The sequence below is a fragment of the Electrona antarctica genome (genome assembly GCF_951216825.1).
Source record: "Electrona antarctica genome assembly, chromosome: 5".
Lineage (NCBI taxonomy): Eukaryota > Metazoa > Chordata > Actinopteri > Myctophiformes > Myctophidae > Electrona > Electrona antarctica.
Window position 1 is genome coordinate 37236823 of NC_136810.1, and position 20420 is coordinate 37257242.

The window sequence follows — 20420 nt, forward strand, 5'->3', positions numbered from 1 at the left end:
GTGTTATGTTTTCGTTGAAGGCTAATGAATTTAGGCAACACAACAATATTAACACTAATGAAGTATAGCATGATTGATGTCAGTTTAGTTAGAAGTCAGTCAATTGTCTCATATAAAGTTGTCTACCGGTATACAGTATGTCCAATTTTGTCCATACATGGACGTTCCTGACGTACTGACAGCATCACTATTGTGCAACGGTTTTCTTAAGCGGAAATCAGAATTGTTAAACACTGAAGCAATGGTTGACGCCCACACAAATTGGGATTATCTGGGGAAATGTCAGTGCACTCATGCAATAACCTGCCAATGCTGGGTACCGAAACTTGAATGTGCAGCACAATAACCCTGGCAATGCTGGGCAAGATTATCAGTTTATATAAAATGCAAGACATTTTGTTTCAACTAGACACACTAAAGCCTTGATAGCGGCACTTTAAATCGATTAATTCATACAGTAGCACTGTAGCAGTCTTTATCGGGGGTTTGGTAAATGCTGTACTACTTTGTGATACAAGAGTGTCACACAAAAGTAGCAAAAAATATGTCTGGGTTTTATAAGATTTGGACATAGGTTTTGCCCGTCAACCACAATATATTTTCTCTTTGCAAATTGATATGTCCAGGAAACAATGTGACTAGTCAATAAAATGTACAGTCTACTCTAGGCCTACTAGAAAAAAATGTGTTTGCTTTTTGTTATTCACGAATATGCCATAAAAATGAGCATTGGGTTTGTCTTGTTTATTTTTCTTTCATAGAAAAAAAGGAACCGCTAAATTATTTATAAAATAGCCAAAACCCTGAAGCGTTGAGAGTGTATGAGAGATTATTTTTCCTATATTTCTGTTATGACATGCCCCAAATGGTCTGACCTCCCATTTGTCAGACCATTACTAACCTAACCTCAGTCTTAACAAGTGCTGCACGATTCTTGCTCAAATGTGAATCTCGATTTGCCTCCACAATTGAGATCACGATTAAAAAATATTACACGAAAATATTACAAAAACATTGTACAAGAGTAACTCAAATCTATTGGACAGCCAACTAGTGCTGCAGGATTCTTCACAACATGAGATTGCATAGGTGTCTGAATCCAGATCTCGTTATTTTTGTTGATGAATTGTGCCGTCTTAATTAACTGGCCACGCATGAGTCTTGAACAGCCAAGTATGAGTCTTGAACACCCACACGTGTCTTAACTGGCCGCGCATGTTGTAGCCACAAGTGAGTCTTAACCGGCCACGCAGGTCTGACTAACGGGATGTCTGACTTATGGGCAGTCCAGTCCTCCCCAAATTGGGTTGCCAGATATAAACATGTACACACGACCTTACAGACCATTGCTCTGTTGACGAAATTCTCTTCAGTGACTCATTGCAGATATTGCAAAGAAGGCAGTATAAGACACTCGCATTAGTAACTGCACAACTGTATATTTAAAAACAAAATGGTTCACTCCAGCTCTTGGTTAACATCTGATATCTGCAGCAATGTAATGCAGTACAAAACTAAAACAAAAAGCCTCAAAACAAATCTTTAACAACTGAAATATCTCAAAATGACTCTAGAAACAGCAGGTTTGCGCAAAAACTAAGTTACGTACAGTCTACACTTGAAAAGATGAGGCTGTATTAGCCTAATACTATTAGGCTAGTATAGCCTATGTGTTTTCATTCAAAACAATAAAGATTTGTAACCCATAGGTGCATCGCTCAGAGTCTGCCAACACTAAAATAATAATAAATAAAAAACAGCAATGACTTCAATATAAATAATAATCGTGCATCTCTAGTTTTCAACAGTCTGCACATTTCAAACATGGTTTCTCTCTCTGCCGCCAGGTGGAAACCCAACATTTATTGACGTATAGGGCTACACAAATATACAGTAGCCTACTATAGCCTATGCAAAAACATTGTGTAAACGGTTAGAAATCAAAATAAATAAAAGGGTTTTACTTGTGTTTTTCATTTTGTTTTTTACTGGGGCAAGTTTTATTGCAGCCACCCCCCAAGTGCCCTTTGAGAGTGGATTTGACTGAGGGAGAGTATGGATTCACATTCATAATAAAGGATAGCCCCATATGTGCCCTCTCCCTACGCTCATTCTGTAGCTCCGAGATGAGGTCACAGACAGAAACCCCTCCCACCCCGTTCAGAAACGGCGCATGTTTCCACAATTCCCCATTGCTTACCCTTTTCTTAACAATGCACCAAAACCTTGAAGTGACGTTCCGGGTTTACACTAATTTACCGTCAACAACGCCAAAGAAAATCCAACTAGCGATTTGAACCGAGCCTTTACGAAGCGAATTTTGTCAGTCGCTTCCGTGTTTATCAAGGGATTGGTGCGTGTGCGCGGGCATGTCGAGTGAACTGAAGTCAGTTGGACATTTTCGACCAGGGGAGGCGCCGGGGAGGCGCTAAAGCTTTTCAACTTCCTTGAAAAACATGCTAAACAACCGCTGTAACGCTCGTGTAACCGTTTAAAGTTGGATTTTCTTTGGCGTTGTTGACGGTAAATTAGTGTAAACCCGGAACGTCACTTCAAGGTTTTGGTGCATTGTTAAGAAAAGGGTAAGCAATGGGGAATTGTGGAAACATGCGCCGTTTCTGAACGGGGTGGGAGGGGTTTCTGTCTGTGACCTCATCTCGGAGCTACAGAATGAGCGTAGGGAGAGGGCACATATGGGGCTAAATAAAGGAATGTGAACTGCCCAGATTTCCGTACGGGCCGATTCATACTCCTATTTTACCGTACAGCGCCGAAATGATTTCGGCTCGTCAGAAATTTTCAGTTGCACCGAAGAGCCGACTTTAGGACGGTACCCGCCCCCCCCGAACCTTAAATGACGTCACATTGTAGGCTCTACAGAGCCGAACCGACTTTTATTCGGCTCTAAAATAGGAGTATGAATCGTCTTCTGTAATGTGTAGGCTATAATTCAGCTATTAAAATTCTACAAAAATAAGTGAAATGATCTGCTGTTACCCCGTTGCTTCTCCATCCCACCCATAGATGGCTCTATAGCTCCCACCAGAGCAGAGTTACGACATTGAGGGGGCAGAAAACAGCCTGGTCACGTGGTTCATGTACTCGCGCGAGCGCAATGCTGCATGCCGTAAACCTCCGGTATGTAGAAGAGCCTGGGCCATAGAGTATATAGCAAGGGGGCAGGCAGGCTTTCCAACGTTGAAGCTCTCCTCCCTAGTGGTAGGAGGAGGGACTACAGGCGGACCCGTGGATTCATGACCGGGAAACCCCGTGCAGCTGGGCTTTAACATTGAGCGCTCGGTTGCACTTCCGCATTTGACCACCAAAATTTGGTGGTCAAATGCGGAAGTAGACGTTCTCAGACGGTACTTCCGGCAGTCTTCCGGGTGCTTCAAAACGCCACTGAGCAACTTCCACTGACATGAATAGCTGGGGGGGCGGAGCTTCGCGCCAGTTCAGTCTCTATTATATATATACTCTATGGTATATAGGCCTGGGCCCGTAGCCTGGTTAATAAACCAGACCGAATCAGCCGTTGGCAAAAAAAAGTGTTGTGTGATATTAGTCTGGCTTATTAGCCAGGCTACTGGGCCCGGCCCCTGAAGTGAACGAAGTTGTCGTAACTCTGTCTACTCTATGGATCTGGCTCCCTCCGCAGACGACGTAGTGCAGGAAGAAGGAGCACGTGACACGCGTACACGTCCCACTGGAAGTCAATGCTGGAAGTCCTGCAGGGACAGAGTGAGCACTTAGTGATAACTCCTCTCCACATCCACAAGCAATATTGAGGACAATCATGGGGTACATACTGCCTCAACGCATGTTTCTGTGGTGCATGGCGGTCATCTACATGATCGCTTTTGTTTCCCTCTTCGTGCAGATACCAGGTGAGAGACAGACTGACATCGACATTTTATCTATCCAGACTGACTGTACTGTACCCCGGCCCGGTCCGGCCGGTGTATCAGATTTAATGAAATCGGTTGGTTAGCCTGTTAGCATGCCTGCCCTGTGGGCGTCCGCCTTTTTGGATGCTCCCAAAATGCCTGGAACGTTTCTGAAGCTTGCCGATAACTTGAGTAGTTAAGTTAACCTGTTGCTGCTTGCCAAGTATGCCAACACAATGAACAGATCCCCTGTCTGACAGGTTTTACACTAACAGGATCCTCGGGTCCTGTTTATTTTTTTTTGGACTTGCAGATAAGTTGTAGCCTGGTGCTAAAATATTTATAAATGAGAAAGACAGAGTTGATTTTTTGATTACCCGGTATTTTAAATAAAATTAGCTGTTCTTCAGCCACCAGATGCGAATCTTCCACTAAATAAAAAGAACAGCTTTCATAACGCCAGTTCAACTTTTTCAGAGGACGGTTTTCTCTCTCCATCACACAAACAGCTGGCTGTGTGTGTGTGTGTGTGTGTGTGCGTGCGCAGTGTTGATACAAGGAATGACTTCTTGATATAGTTCTTTACACACAATAAATAGTGGATCTTCATCAGAGTTGATATATATATATATATTTAGTATTATTTTTGTTTTTTTAATTATTTATTTTTTACATGTACCTACATTTTCTTTACACATGTTCATTTGTAGGCCTGTATGGAAATGAGGGGCTTTTACCTGCACGGAGGCAGCTGCGTTACAGCGGCAAACCTCTGTGGGACCAGCTACTGTCCTCTCCCACCCTGCTGTGGCTAGGACCATATCTGGGCCTCGACACGCACACCACCATGGAGTTTCTGTGCCTTGTCGGGGCAGCACTGAGTCTGGCTGCAACACTGGTGGAGAGACTCCGAGACAGCCTGGTGTTTCTGTGTCTGTGGGTGTTGTACCTGTCTCTGCAACAGGTGAGGTAGCAGCACTGTGCGCTGTAATACAATATGCTGTATTTGTCACAAATAGTATAAAACATTCATGTTGGGACTGGATAACAGTAATGTTAAGTTGTAGTCAAAGAGCTAAACATGACAGACCACCAGTAGGGTCATTTTACATGGTATTGTAGCCTTCAACTGTCTTGTCACACCAGCAGCACCATAATTCCTGTATCCAGCTCTCACGCCCTTTCTGTGTGTTTCAGGTGGGCCAGGTCTTCCTCTACTTCCAGTGGTGAGTGAGTGCAGTGGACAATATGACAGGCAGGATGATTGAGAGTTTTGAATGATGTTTATTAATTAACATCACTATGGATGAATAATTGAATGAGCCCAAGATGTTGGTCAGGGTTATGTCATTCCCAGACCAGTAGGTCTGTGTTATCATCACTGCCATGTTTGTTTATGCTGCCATGCAACGCGCCAGTGTATCGACAAAAAAACAATACCAGAGTGTGAAATTACATGGTCACGTTTAGATGTAACTTTCTCTATTTGTCACCTTCGCGATCCTTTCTGTCTATTCAGGGACAGCCTGCTGCTAGAGACCGGGTTCATCTGTGTCCTCGTTGCTCCATTAACGATGGTGAGGGGGTCACGCGGGGTCAGAGAACACGATCAGGTGACCTTCTGGCTGGCCCGCTGGCTGTTGTTCAGACTCATGTTTGCCTCAGGAGTGGTAAAACTCACCTCGCGCTGTCCTACCTGGTGGGGTCTTACAGGTGTGTATGCACTTAACTCTACTGTTTGTGCATCATATGTTAGGAGGAATTAACTAAGTACCTTATTTCTGGTGCCTAGTTTTCCGCCGCTATTTACATACATTTTCTGTGCGCTCTTTCTTGAGTTAAATAATGCTTAATTGGGATGGATGAGAGGGTTGCAGTTGGAAGCTATGGTGTCATGCAAATGCAAAGAATGTTGCAGAAATAGGAGTATGTTTCCTCCGGGCCGGATTATAGCAATTCCTCATTATCAGATGAGACTGCCCCAACATGTCTCTAAAGACTTCCAGTTGATTCAGAATGCTGCTGTGCATGTTCTGACAAGAACTGATATGAACGTCTCTGTGCTGACTCCCTGTAAAAACCAGAATATATGTTTAAAGGTCAGGCACCATCATAAAAGGTCAGGCACCATCAATCATCACAGTCTTACAATTAGAAAGTTAAAATTCAGGTATTATCATCAAAGGTCAGGCACCATCAAGATGGTTCCACAGTTTTGATTTGAGAAGCAGAAATAACGTACTTGTTGTTGCGTCTTCTCTTTTAGCAGCCCCATGTTTAGCTTTAAACTTACTAGTTAACGTCATTTGAATCTTACTTAAATTATAATTGAATAGTCTTCATGTTGTTATTAACCTACCAAGTCCAAATCTGCCAAAATGGAGTTTGGCGGATAAAGAATTTGAAACCTTCTTTTCTCTTCCTTGACAGCTCTGACATATCACTATGAGACCCAGTGCATCCCCATGCCGTTAGCCTGGTTTGCCCAGCAGCTGCCGGTGTGGTGGCATAAGCTCAGTGTTGTGGCAACCTTCGTCATAGAGATTGCTCTTCCCTTCCTCTTCTTCAGTCCCCTGCGCCGCCTCCGACTTGGGGCTTTCTACATGCAGGTGTGCCTGATGTCTATTGTTTTTCTTATTTACCTTTTGTTCACCAGTTGATTACACTACCATTTCATGTATTTTAATACTGGACTTTTTAACTCTTCAGAAAATCTGTTATGGGTGTCAGTTTGTATAGTAGATGTTAATCTCTGTGTTTGGATGGTGCAGGTGCTACTGCAGGTGCTCATCCTCTTGTCTGGCAACTACAACTTTTTCAACCTACTGACCCTGGCCCTCTGTCTGTCTCTACTGGATGACGAGCATGTTAATTTCTGGCTAAGCAAGACACAGAAAAGCAATGACAATGGTATGATACAGATACACACTCACTGATATATCGATTTAGAGCTGAACAGATTGTAGCCTGGGGTCCACCTATGCTTTCTATGGCATAGGCAGCTCCCGGCAGGATCCGCCGGGAGAATCTAGACGCAGCTGTGTGACATGAGACTAATTAATTAGAGTGACAGAGAGAGAGAGAGGAGTGTGTGTGTGTGTGTGTGTGTGCGTGTGTGCGTCAATTTAACAAAGGTGCAGACCCCCAAAACTATATGTAATTGGCCGCTGACCCCCATCTGAAAATATGTTGTTCCAGGGACCCAGCAGAAGCAAAGATTTTAGTTAAAAACGTTCACTCTGAAAGAATATATATTCAAAGATTTGCGCCACATTTTCAGGATTTAAAATAACTAAAGTATAACATAATGCTTAAAACACCAAATGGGTTCCCATCCTGAATGGGTTAATGTCAGTTTTATTTGCCGCTACCGATATTGTATTGACCGATAATGGCAAATATCGTCCGACACCGATATGTGGCGGATACATCAGATGCGGTACATTCCTAGTTTCAACGCAAGCATCTTGCTTAGAAAGGGAAGGACGGGTCTGTAAATTGCTCAGAACTCCTGTCTTGGCTCCAATCAGGTTCCAGGCTGTGGGCATGGCTATCTTACCTGGTGGAGGTGGCAGTCTGGTCTCTGATCATCGCTGCAACCATCGTCTGCTTCGACCTGCAGCTGGACTGGGGGAGGAAGAGCATCTCCTCCCGGACAGGTTTGATCATATTAGTTGATTAGGGATGCATGCATGGAGGAAAGGTCTCCAACTACTATGTTGGAGACAGTACTCTCATTTTATGAGAGTACTACCGTATGTCAAAATGTAATTTCACCTCATTGGGTGTACACGTCCACATTCCACAGAGAAAAAAACACTAAAGACATATATTTCTTCCACCGTATTATCCATATAAGATCTCCTCACATAATCAGCAATGTGTGCAGAATTGTCTTCCATAAACCTGTAATGGTCTCGTATATTTGATAAAAGCGATGGTCAAAACATCAATATGTGATTTTTACTACTGATTGTGGGTTGGCTGTATGTAGAACAGCAGGAACTTGTGATTAGAACGATTATACCGAAAACCGTAATTTTACATAAAATTGTGCACTGAAACTGCAGTATTGTTGGGGGTGGTATTGTATGTTGCTTATGTGCTTACATATAATTGCATAAGGATACTGTATTGTGGCAGTGTATATACAGTATTGACAAGTTATTGAATATATTTCTCTCTTTTTAATTTATTTTGCATTCTGTGTGACAGCGTTCACATACCACCAATTTAATAATTTCCTGAAGAGCGTCACCATTCCTTCTGTCTGGATGGGTGTCCTCTCTCTCACCTGGGAGATGGTGTCTGCCATGTTCAGGTATGGGCCTGGCTGTGTAAGTGTATGCACATTTGTATTATCATTATGTGTGAATTAACTGGTTACATTAACCAGAGGATATTGGTCTGTGATGTCTGTCTTTTAGGTGTGCGTGTGTCCCTGGCCTCTTGCGGAGGTTCTGGGGAACTCTCCAGTGGACAGTGTTTGGAGCTGCCACTGTCGCCATGTTCACTGTCAGTCTGGTGGGTTACTGTTGGAAATATCAATGTAAAAATATTATCATTTTTTAGGAGTTCCTAGTTGTATTTGACAGTAAGAAAGTGACAATGATATGCCCCAAATACTTTGGCAGCATCTTGACTGTGAAGAAGATGGCACATATCATCAATGACCATATTCGCATGATGGCCATTTTGGCCATGCACTCTTACTCACCCAGAGTAAGATGTACCTGTAGGAGCGAAATGGCCATTGTGTGAATGTGTTTCAGTACCATGAATTGTAATTTGTAGACGACAAACCTTCAGAAACAAGTTACAATTATAAATCTGTCCTCCACAGGTTCCATTCACCTATATAGAATATGACTCCAATGCCAGTCTGTGGCCAGGAGTACGCCGGGTCTACGAGAAGGTGGATCGCTACCAGCTGGTCAATTCATATGGTCTGTTCAGGAGGATGACGGGTGTGGGTGGACGGCCGGAGGTGGTCATCGAGGGAAGCAACGACAGGGACACATGGACGGTGAGATTAAATCGTGGGAGAGAAAGAGATTCTATTGGGTTTTCACACTGGGACCTGAATTTCCATTTTGACCATGAAGTCGTGGTCAAAAAATGTAATAGTGGTCAAATTTGTTAAATGTCTGTATCCCACAGTGCAGTTAGGTATCTAATGTCTCGTTTTGCTTCTCCCAACGTGTAGGAGATAGAGTTCATGTATAAGCCAGGCAACAGGAGTGCGTCCCCTGCTGTGGTGACACCCCACCAGCCCAGGTTGGACTGGCAGATGTGGTTCGCTGCTCTGGGGCCCCATACTCAGGCCCCGTGGTTCACAAGCCTCATCTACAGACTGCTGCAGGGCAAAACAGATGGTACCTAGTGCAACGTACTACCTACAGTACAAAGTTAGCGTAATCATCTCTGTCGGGCAGAAACCTTGCATGTCTTTTCAGGAAATCTGAAAAATAATTTGTATTCCAGTGGATCTGATGTAATGAAATAAGTTTAATTGGTTAAATATTTTATAAAACCCAGAGATAGACTAAATAACTAACTTTCAAAATGTGTCAAAGTAGAGGAAATAGCCGATCTACAAGCTCACAGCGTATCGCAATGTGAGTTTAATAGATTGGACATTTTTGTTACTTTTACACGTTACTCTTGCACATCAAAGTAGGGCATTCATTTACGAAAAACAAAGTTGAAATATGGAGATACAAGGTTTGTGCCAGACAGCGACGATGCATACTGCACATTCATTTCCTCTCATATGGCCTCAGAACATCAGAGACAGTGATGGGATTTGTGTTCAAAGAGGGAGAACGAACACTCGAACAGGAGTCTCTTTTTGTTTATAGTGTGTACCAAAATCTCCTGGAGGGGGCGTCAACATATGTGTCACGTGGTAGCGGCCGCCATACTCATTGGCTTGTCTGGTTTGTTTACATTGAGCGACTATCCAGTGTGCTTGTATACGTTCTTTTTTAAACTGACCTCACAGTGGTGCAGACTTGCTCAGTAAATAAGTGCCACAGCTGGTCACGTCGAGGGAATGAGCCAGAAAACGGAATTAGATTTTCAGCTTTCCAGCATGGAGACAGCACCAAGGAACCCAGATTGACGAGTTTACAAAAAGACGTAGACTGGCTTGGATCTCGGCTGTACGGCGCACGGGCGCAGAGACATAACGTTCAACAAAGTATCTAAGCACAGCCGTGTTTGTTCACAACAACTGACGTTCTTTCTATCCATCCTGGTGTTGGTTCACTATGTTGTCGCCAAGAACGAGCTCAATATTTACAAAAACATACCACCGTCACTCTATTCTGAGTGATGTGGGCTAGAATTGAATGCCCACGAGAGGGCCGTCCCTAGCTTTTCAGACGCCGCCCTCCTCTTGGTGACGTACACGTTTTCACACGCTATAATGTCTCTCCAGTGATAGAGCTCATTCAGACGGACGTCTCTCAATATCCGTTCCAGCAGCAGCCACCTGCCTACATCAGAGCACATCGCTACAAGTACTGGTTCACTGAGCCCAAGGATGACGGGTCAGTACTGTCCTGTACCAATTATTACATCATCGTCTAATCAGTTATTTGAGATAATCGCAATTATATTGTCATAATCGAATAGAAATAGCAGATCTACATTACAAGCTTACATTACATCGCATCACAAAGTTTGAGATATGTTTACCTTTTGTTTTCGTTTCGAGGAAGCAATCTGATTGGTTGAAACAGCCTTCTAGCCGTGCTTCAAACCAGCATCATGGAACGGCTAATCAAAATAAAGAATTCAGCTGCTCTGTTCTCCCAGAGCGCAGCATACTCGGTGGCTAGGCTAGTTAGTTTCTTGGGACATTTGTGGTTGTAGTGGCTACATCTGTCATTAAAAAAAGTTTTTCCAGCGATTCTCTTAGTTTTAAGGGTAACTGTTGTATAATTGCAATATTACACTCGAGGGGGTGGTTTCACATCATTAATGCACTTCTGCGCTGCTTTTGGAAATCGCCATGCGGGGGAGTTCCTGCAGCATCGCAGGCGTGCATTAATGACGTTAAACCACCCCCTCAGTAATGTTTTTGTATTTCAGTTATTTGTCATATCTGACCTGTGCATTTTTTTTATTACGAACCTAAAAGACAGGCAGAAATGAATTTGATGTTAAAATGTTCATAAATCATTCATTCAAATGTCTAATCGTGACAGCCATGTTTATCTTGATTCTCTATGATCTGTCTCTGCCGATGTCTTTCAATGTCTCTATCTCTGCCGCTCTACCCATCCCTTTATTTTTTTATCTGTTGATCTAGTCTCTTTTCCTGTCTTTCCCTTTCAGTTTGTCCTCCCTTTCTCTCTCTCTCGGCATGTACACAGGAGAATGTTGACCCTGTGGTTTGTGTGTTGTCAGTTCCTACCCCGAACGGTGGTGGAGGAGGGTCTATGTGGAGGAGTTCTATCCCACAGTGCACCTGGGTGACTCCTTCTTGAACAGCATGCTCAATCAGTACGGACTCAAGGTAAACACATTACATGGATTAGGGTGACGGACATCATTGATTTGCTTCCATGAGAAACGTTATGGGAAAACCATGCCGAGCCCGGTATTGATAGACACTTCTTTCTGTCTGCAGGACAATTCGGCACCACGGCGTACATCCAACGCAACCATTGCCCGTGGCGTGAGGTGGGTGCGTTCTCAGGTGAGGGGCATTCCTGCTCCTGAGCTTATCTGGAGCCTGTTTATCTGCAGCGCCACCCTGTGTCTGCTCCGGGGAATGAGAAACACTAGCAAGCGCGTAGACATTGGAGAAAAGAGCTTGGCATCTCACGAGCCTGCTACAGCTGCCGACCACGTGAAGGAATACCTCTACTCTGGCGTAAGTGGAATGTCTGACAAACAGAATGCGGAGAGTACTGAGGAGGAAGAGACGATACTGAGAGACGAGGAGGAGGCATGCGACGAGGATGAACAGGAGGATACAGGAAAGGAAAAGTGCAACGCTAGCGAGGGAGAGGATGCTAGTGAGGTAGAGGATGCTAGCGAGGGAGAGGATGAGCCAGAGGAAGAGGCAGGAAAGGATGACGATGATGGCCTCAGGATAAGGGAATGACGGTTTGACCTTTTATGAAGGTGATATGAACAATTCAAAAATGCCACCTCAGTGACCTGTGATTTCTACTGCCTTTTCAGATGGTTACCAAAGTTAACCTTTATTTCCTAATTAGCCAGTCATGGAAAATATACTTGAACACTTTATTTGCCCAAAACATTGATTTGATAACATACAATCCTTTAGTTTATATTACAGAGTTAAATTAATGTGCCACATAGCCCGAGTTGTTCAGATATGAAATCCCCTCTCCATGACTTGATTGATCTTTCGCTCACTTTTGTCGTGTGTGTGTGTGTGTGTGTGTGTGTGTGTGTGTGTGTGTGTGTGTGTGTGTGTGTGTGTGTGTGTGTGTGTGTGTGTGTGTGTGTGTGTGTGTGTGTGTGTGTGTGTGTGTGTGTGTGTGTGTGTGTGTGTGTGTGTGTGTGTGTGTGTGTGTGTGTGTGTGTCACTTATTGCTCACTTAATGTTTTCTTGAATCCACTCTTTTACTTAACTGTCATTTTGTAAAGGTTAAAAGAATACAAAAAAAAAGTTGCTGTTGAGTATTGTGGTCAACGGCGAGAGCATACAGTATATTGTTCACATTTAAATGTCCATACTGGTCCTTGGATTTAGTGAATGTGTGCGTATATTTTTACAAGGTTTAATGTGCCCCGTTAGCTCTGCCACATGAATATCTACCTAAACAACAACGCACTTTCCCCGTTACATTTCTTGCCTGCGTTTGTAATGTTACATCATGCACAAATGTATGATTTAAATGTTTTTATATATATATTTTGTAACATTCATAATAAAATAGATAAAATATACATTTGCCATTGACAATCATTTTGGTCCCTGATTTGAAAACTATTGGTACACAATACTCAATGTACAATCAAGGCAATAATCCTATACTTATGGGTACTGTATGGATTTTGGTATGGTTTTATGCATGAAGCTCAGAAAATATAGTGTGTCAAGAGTCCAACCATAAAGTATTAGGTTCTCAATCATTGTGATGATTATTATGATTCTATAATTTCTGTTATGCTCTGTCACCACTTAAGTATTCCAGGACAGTACTTGTTGATCAGTGACTGGTAATAAGGTTTCAGCAGTTCCACATCAGGCAGGTCAGTGGTCTTGGTGTACAGGTCAAATTTACTGCGGAGAGGGCAAAGGTCAGGTCGTCAGACAAGAGGTTGAACTGTCTATATATATTTTACTATATTGAAAGGAGAAAAGAAACATACTTGAACTCGCGGACCCAGGGCAGCATTTGCAGGTCTTTCTCATTGCACAGATGCATGTAGTCTCCATGGGAATGCCAAGGGTAGAAGGAATGGAATCGGATCATGTTCAAACCCTGAAGCGAGAAAGGGGAGACCTATAACGCCTATAAAGACCTATATTAATGAATCCATAAAGCTGTATTTCGACTGCAGCTTTAGCACCACCTACAGTAAGTAGTCGTCATAGTGCCAAAGGAGTGAGGAGTGCCAAAAACCAAAGTTATCTTCTCCTTGGCACAAAATGTCATAATGTGGTCATCTTATATTATAATGGTTCATGTGGTTTATTACCACTCACTCACCTCCTCTGGGATGGAGGATTTGTTGAACTTCATGACCCGGTAGAGATACTCTATAGAGAATAAAACAGGACATCAAGACGCACATTAAACGCACACCTTCAATAGTATTATGTTAACTATATTGATTTTGGAACAGTGTATTATTTAGGGAATAATTTATTCCCTCCAGACCGGAACGCCCAAATGTTGAGGGATTATTATTTTATGTATTTAATTACATTTCAGAGGATGCTCTTACCATCGTGGCCCCAAGACACGAGGATGTTGTCCAGTCCACAGTTTGGTTCATAGATTCCACACTCGGTGCTAAAGAAAGATAAACCAAATAAATCAATCTTCACTGGACATAACTGAATTCCCCTGTATTCTTGATGATAATGCTACTGAACCACATAATTATTCAATAGCTTTAATAAGTTTTACCAGATCAGTGGCCTTGTGGTTGAGTGTCCACCCTGGGACTGGGAGGCTGGGGTTCAATCCCCAGACTCTAAACAATGGGACCCAGTGCCTCCCTGCTTGGCACTCAGCATCAAGGGTTGGATTGGGGGTAAGTCCCTGCGACATACTAGCGTCATGTCCAGGGGGTGTACTTGTACATCAAGCTGCCTCACGCTACAGAAACAGGAGATAGGCTCCTGCCCTATGGGCCCCATGGCTCGGCAAGGCTACTTACTTACTTTAATAAGTTTACATTTCTGCGTACTTGTAAGCAGGGTTTTTCTCATCTGGGTTATTCAGGAAGGTGTTCTCTCTGAACACGATGCCATTCTGGAACTTACAGCCCACAGGGAAGGTATCGCCCACCACCGCCCACTGTGGGAGAGATGCACCGGCAGCTTTTTAAAATACAAGAGTAGTACAAAACCTGTCCTGATACAACATGAAATATGGAACTGAAATCAGAGAAAATGTTGTCATGTCAATTGCCCCCAATTATTTCTAAACGTGATTTTTATATTCTGGTACAAACTCTCGTAAAAACAATGGTAGAGTTATATTGGACAATTTGTATTACCCAAGCCCTTCATTATGCATTAAATGTTATGTTATAGCTATCTGTCTCTCACCTGGGGTTCTCCCCAAAGAGCCATGATCTTTCCAATGTCATGGATCAGACCCACCAGTTGGAACCAGTCTGGAAAACCACAATGCATGCTGTAGATGTTTTCTGGACATTGTGTGTCGGTGCGCTACTGTATTTACTGAACTTTCTGTATTTACTGATTGTATGAGTGCTATCTATCCCTGTCATCTAAACCTGTTTGTACCTTTGTCACCTTTGTACTGTATGTACTGTATGTATGTAAGTACCTTTGTCAGGGTGTACTCTGCAGTATCTCCAGATTGAATTTGGTTTGTTTTTCCCCCCATAAATGAATACCCTACATCGTCATACTACAGTGTCATATGCAAAAAAATAGCCAATCTACAAGCTCACTGCTATTCTCACTGTTTCAGATTGTGTTTATGTGAAAGGTGTGTGAGGGACAGGGTTTTATAATTATTGAACCAATGGAAAAGTGTTAACAAGAGCTTGTGACTAAATAACTGCATTGTATTTGGATCCATTGGATTGGTTATTCTTTTCCTTTTTTGGAAAAGTAACAGTTTTGGACATACACGACGATACTAATGTACAGTATACATGTATGTATGTATGTATGTATGTATGTATGTATGTATGTGTGGCACTGTTCACTCACTGTATCTAGGTAACATTGTCATGGTGTACTGTATGTATGTATGTATGTATGTATGCATGTGTATGCATGCATGCATGCATGCATGTATGCATGTATGCATGTATGTATGTATGTATGTTCACTGTTCACTCACTGTATATCTAGGTAACTTTGTCATGGTGTACTGTATGTATGTGTGCAGTGTGTGTACCTTTGGCACCGGCTGTACAATATGTACCTACCGTTGTCTGGATGCTCTTTCCGGATGCCCTCTGCAGTCTGGAAGGCGTGAAACGAGTTGGGAAAATCCACATCTGGATCAGATTCATCCACCAGTTGGTCCAGAGACATTATGGCGTCCATCACACTCATCTCAGCGTGGCTACAGCCTGACCACTCAGAGTGCTGCAGGGGCGAGCAGCATCAAGGTATTATTGAAAATGTGCAGCCTAACATTTGCAAATATGTCATCACATTTGCATAACGTGTTCTTCTCGGATACTGTATGTATCATTCTGCACACTGGAATTAAAGCTCCCTTTTTCAATAGCCATGTTTTGACCAAGCTGGTCTTCTTATGATCAAATGCTTGATCATAGTTCCACACAAGCTCATTACATCAGTGAGGAGACAGTGGGAGGAGAATACCTGAAAAATATATACTTTGCCAAAATGCCTGTGAGGTTTTGGGGCATGACAATTGGTGTGTTTTGAATTATATGGACCTCTAAAAAAGAACCAAATTAACAATAAACTATATTGATGACCGAAATCCAACATAATTCCCAGAGTAGGTGACCATGGCTGGCGTTTCACCTTTAATAAACCTAAGTGTCCCTGTATGACCTATCAGAGGTCTGTTGATTGTCGGTCGGTCTGGTCGGTTAATCTATTGATTGTCCTGTGGACGCTTTTGGCTTGGATATCAAGTCACCGGGCCCTGGTTCATTGAGAATGGAAGGTCAAATTGTTATGCAATTACACTATTGCATAACAACTCAGCAATTTGTTTTGGACCATACCTGCATTTTTTAAATTCATTTGAACACAGAGTACATTTTTGGTACTATAATGTCTTCCTGGCACACTCACCTTTTGCTTTACAAACTCCAGTGTTTGATTGGTGTGCATCAGCCTGTATGTGTTGAATACGCGGTCAATGAGACTTCCACTCTGAAACACACACACACACACACGCACACACACACACACACACACACACACACACACACACACACACACACACACACACACACACACACACACCATCAATAGACCATTATTAGCTTCTAAAGGAGGCTTAGGGGTGATGAGAAGTCTGTACCTCATAGTTTCTGTAGTCTGTTTTATCCTTGCATTCCTGTTTTTCCAAGTTTGGCCGATACACCAAAGATGGATCTGGACCCTGGAGTTAGACATGTTTTAAATACCGATTATAAAATGCACCTATTTTGTACAATTAGGATTATTATAATTTGATCATTTGCACAAAAATGAAGATAAATAAGAACTGCACTGAGATACCCCCTGGGAGGGGAAATCGATCCAGTTGTTGGGGTAGGATACACAAACACACTAAGACAGAGCCACGGAAAGATTAACTTTAAAAATATAAATAAACTTACAAGGTTGACGACCCTCATGTTGGCTGGGCTATAAAGCTGTGCTCAAGTGTAGTTTGTATTAACACTGCTGTCTCTGCCTGTATATACTATCTGTGTGCTTTAAAGGCTAAAGGTTAAACACAAGTGTGCGCGCGCGCTCGCACACACACACACACACACACACACACACACACACACACACACATACTGTACACAGAAAGTCACTTTTTAACCAAAGCCACAACCAATGGGGTCCACCTTGCTGGACTGGCGTGTTGTGTTTTTACGTTTTTTTCCGGGGCATCAGCATGATTCTGGTTTGGACTGGCAGAGAATGACTCAGTAATTGTACAATGTTATGTTTATTAATGGAATAGCATGATGAGAATGCACTTTTACATGTTTTACATGAGTAAAAAAAAACTAAGATTTAATGTTTCCCCCCCCGTTCACCCATGTTCTCACACATCTTTGTCATATTACAGGTGTTGAGGTTTAGTGTGTGCCAGACTAGTTTTGGTAGCATACATATACACAGTAAACTACATATTAGTCATTTTCATCACTCTTAATGTTAAATGCACAATCATGGTCTTGTGAGTTGTGAACTAGTTGTTCAACTAACTCACTTATGTCAGAGATGTCCATGGTTCAGTCTTGTCTAGGTTGTTTGTAAAGCCCTAACCACACCAAAGGGTCACCATGCAACTCCTTGGGTCCAAACGGTTGCAAGGAGTTAACGCTAAAACCGTCTTGACCCTTTGGTGTGGTTAGGGCTTTAATGGATTGTTAAAGCAATGAATGCCGTACACTTTACTGCCAAAATTAGGCCGCTGATAGAATCATTCACTGCTCATCCTGTGTTAAATTCACACACACACACACACACACACACACACACACACACACACACACACACACACACACACACACACACACACACACACACACACAAACTGCACACACACTGCACACACACACACACGCCTACTGTACTTCATGCGTCATGACTACTTTCAAAATGAGGTTGGCAAACACACAGAGGCAACAATATTTGCACGCTCTCAGAAGTACTTGGTGGCCATTAACAGCAGGGGAGAGGTACAATTGGAACCCTGTCTCTCAACTCACTCATCAACAACTTGAATGCTGACCTCAAGTTTAAATCCAGAACAAATCAACATATTGTTTAGTTGTATACTGTTGACATGGTTGTATTATTGGCCCACATATTGACAGCCTAGTGGGATTTAATCGTGTTTAATCGTGCCGAGCAGGGAGAAAATGCTGCAGAGCCGAACGCCAAGATAAATATCATATGCACACTTGTATTCTCATTCTATAATAAATATTGGTTAAATCTATTTGTGAGTTGTCTGACTGAACTTCTTTTATGGTCGTCCCTGGAACAAAATCTTGACTGAATGGGGATCCTGTGGTTCAGGCAGCACAACACTAGAGGTCCCTCTAATCTGGGATTTACTTGTGACACTATGAATTGTCTATGAATTGATTGCATAGGGCCTAAATGGAAACAAGACTGCAAGGACATCATCCTTTTTGGCGCTATGACTGCTATCCCTTTTAGAAGTGTTTGACTGTACTCTGTTGCTGTTTTTACATTTCTGTCTAATAAACTATTCAATCAATCAAACTCTATTACGGGACCCTACCCTGGGATTGATGGATCACCACCTCAGTCACCACCCACCAGGAAACTACACCACCTCAGTCACCACCCACCAGGAAACTACACCACCTCAGTCACCACCCACCAGGAAACTACACCACCTCAGTCACCACCCACCAGGAAACTACACCACCTCAGTCACCACCCACCAGGAAACTACACCACCTCAGTCACCACCCACCAGGAAACTACACCACCTCAGTCACCACCCACCAGGAAACTACACCACATCTACTGTAATATGTTTTTTTGCTTTCACCTTTATTTTATATTTTTTATAGAGGGACAGATATTAGGCTGACAGGAGATGGGGAGAGGGACGGGGGACAGGGGGTTGGGGGGGTGACATGCAGTAAAGGCCGTCGGGATCGGGAGTCGAACCCGCAGCACACTGCTAGACTGGATTGCCAGCCAAGGTGCCTGGACCACTGAGCCACGGCCCAGGCCGAACAACTCTAATCTTGAACTTTATTATTATTTAACTTTATTTTAAATGTTTAAACATTTAATACATGTTTTAATACACACACACACACACACACACACACACACACACACACACACACACACACACACACACACACTGAGTGTAATACTGTGATACCTAAGACCACTTTACATTATCATGTAGTGTTTGTGTGTAACTGTTTTCAATGTGTGAAGCATACATCGCAGATAATGATGTCATGTAGAACTGAAGAAATCAAGAAACAATTTGTAAATTGTGGATGTGTGGACTCTTGGTCTTTCTTACACTTACACAGGTGTGTGTGTTTGTGTGTGTGTGTGTGTGTGCGTGCGTGCGTGCGTGCGTGCGCGTGTATGTCTTGTAGTTAATATTAGCCTAGCTACACCTTCAAATGTTCCAATCATAAACTAAACAGTATAGATTATAAATGATTCAATGAACCTTAATAACACTCTTCTCAGAGTAGCATCAGATAGACACAAGACATGGCATTTTGCTTTCAAGTTTTAATATATACTGGGTGGCTATTGTAAAAACAAAAGATTGTTGAACAGAAGCAACAGAGGTCGTTCATGAAATGGAGCACGGTAATAAAACAGATTATAGATAAGACAGACTTTAATATCACCGAAGCCAAATTTCTCACACAGACACACATGGGTTTAGTGCCGTCACCGTGGAATATTTACAACAAAACGGACCCATTCATTTAAAGTTAAATAACATGTATTTACAATTCAAGCCATAGTAAAAGTAATGACAAATAAAGTGCGTGTACGTGTTTCCTAATAACACTTGATCGTCTACAAGTACTGACAGATGATTTGGATATATTTAGATTGCAGAGAATAACACAGTATTACACGCTTATAAGGCAATATTTACACGTACACAGGATGCTTAATGTGGCTATAGGTGATATTAAAAGCTACATATAATCATCATCAACAACATCTAAGCATACTGTATGGTGTGGCTGTCCCCTGTGTCTTAATTGGCTTTGAATGAACTAAAAGTATTCATTAAGAAGCGCAAGGCTCGAAAACGAATTGGGCGAGTGGTCATGTTGTGATGATTGCGTGCACCCTAAGGGTTTTCGGTTACGGGTTAAAGGGTCTGATCTGGGGTTCTTTCATGTATCGCCTGTACTCAAGTAAAGCTGCTTGTTTGGACGAGGAGACAGAGGGATTGTGCTGAGCCACATGGGTAGGATTAAAGCTCAGCTGGTTTAAATTCTGCTCACTGGGGACAATAGCTAATGACCTTCACTTAAAGGGCCACTTCACCCCTTTTGCAACCAGAGCTTATTTTAATGATGTTTACGACACAAGAAACACTTTCTTGGGGTTTCTATGTGTGTAATATGTTTTTTTTTTAATATTTT

At 42.5% G+C, this 20420-nt stretch overlaps 2 protein-coding genes across 2 annotated transcripts; one reads left to right on the forward strand and one right to left on the reverse strand.

Annotated features, from left to right (window-relative positions):
• Positions 1–3594: 3594 nt before the first annotated feature.
• On the forward strand, positions 3595–12821 carry lmf2a (lipase maturation factor 2a). Its single transcript, XM_079500834.1, has 14 exons — positions 3595–3887; positions 4598–4851; positions 5085–5113; positions 5407–5600; positions 6318–6496; positions 6659–6797; positions 7418–7546; positions 8103–8208; positions 8315–8411; positions 8731–8913; positions 9094–9262; positions 10330–10441; positions 11304–11412; positions 11527–12821. Exons 1-14 carry the CDS (start codon positions 3797–3799, stop codon positions 12004–12006), a joined length of 2271 nt encoding a protein of 756 aa, XP_079356960.1. The 5' UTR covers positions 3595–3796; the 3' UTR covers positions 12007–12821.
• A 228-nt stretch (positions 12822–13049) lies between these two features.
• miox (myo-inositol oxygenase) lies at positions 13050–16916 on the reverse strand (the record flags this gene model as incomplete). The annotated part of the gene is made up of 10 exons (XM_079501452.1): positions 13050–13158; positions 13248–13360; positions 13589–13638; positions 13827–13894; positions 14295–14404; positions 14659–14726; positions 15516–15678; positions 16366–16446; positions 16598–16678; positions 16899–16916. The coding sequence occupies 10 exons, from the start codon at positions 16914–16916 to the stop codon at positions 13050–13052; spliced, it is 861 nt and encodes a 286-aa protein (XP_079357578.1).
• Between the last annotated feature and the right edge of the window lie 3504 nt (positions 16917–20420).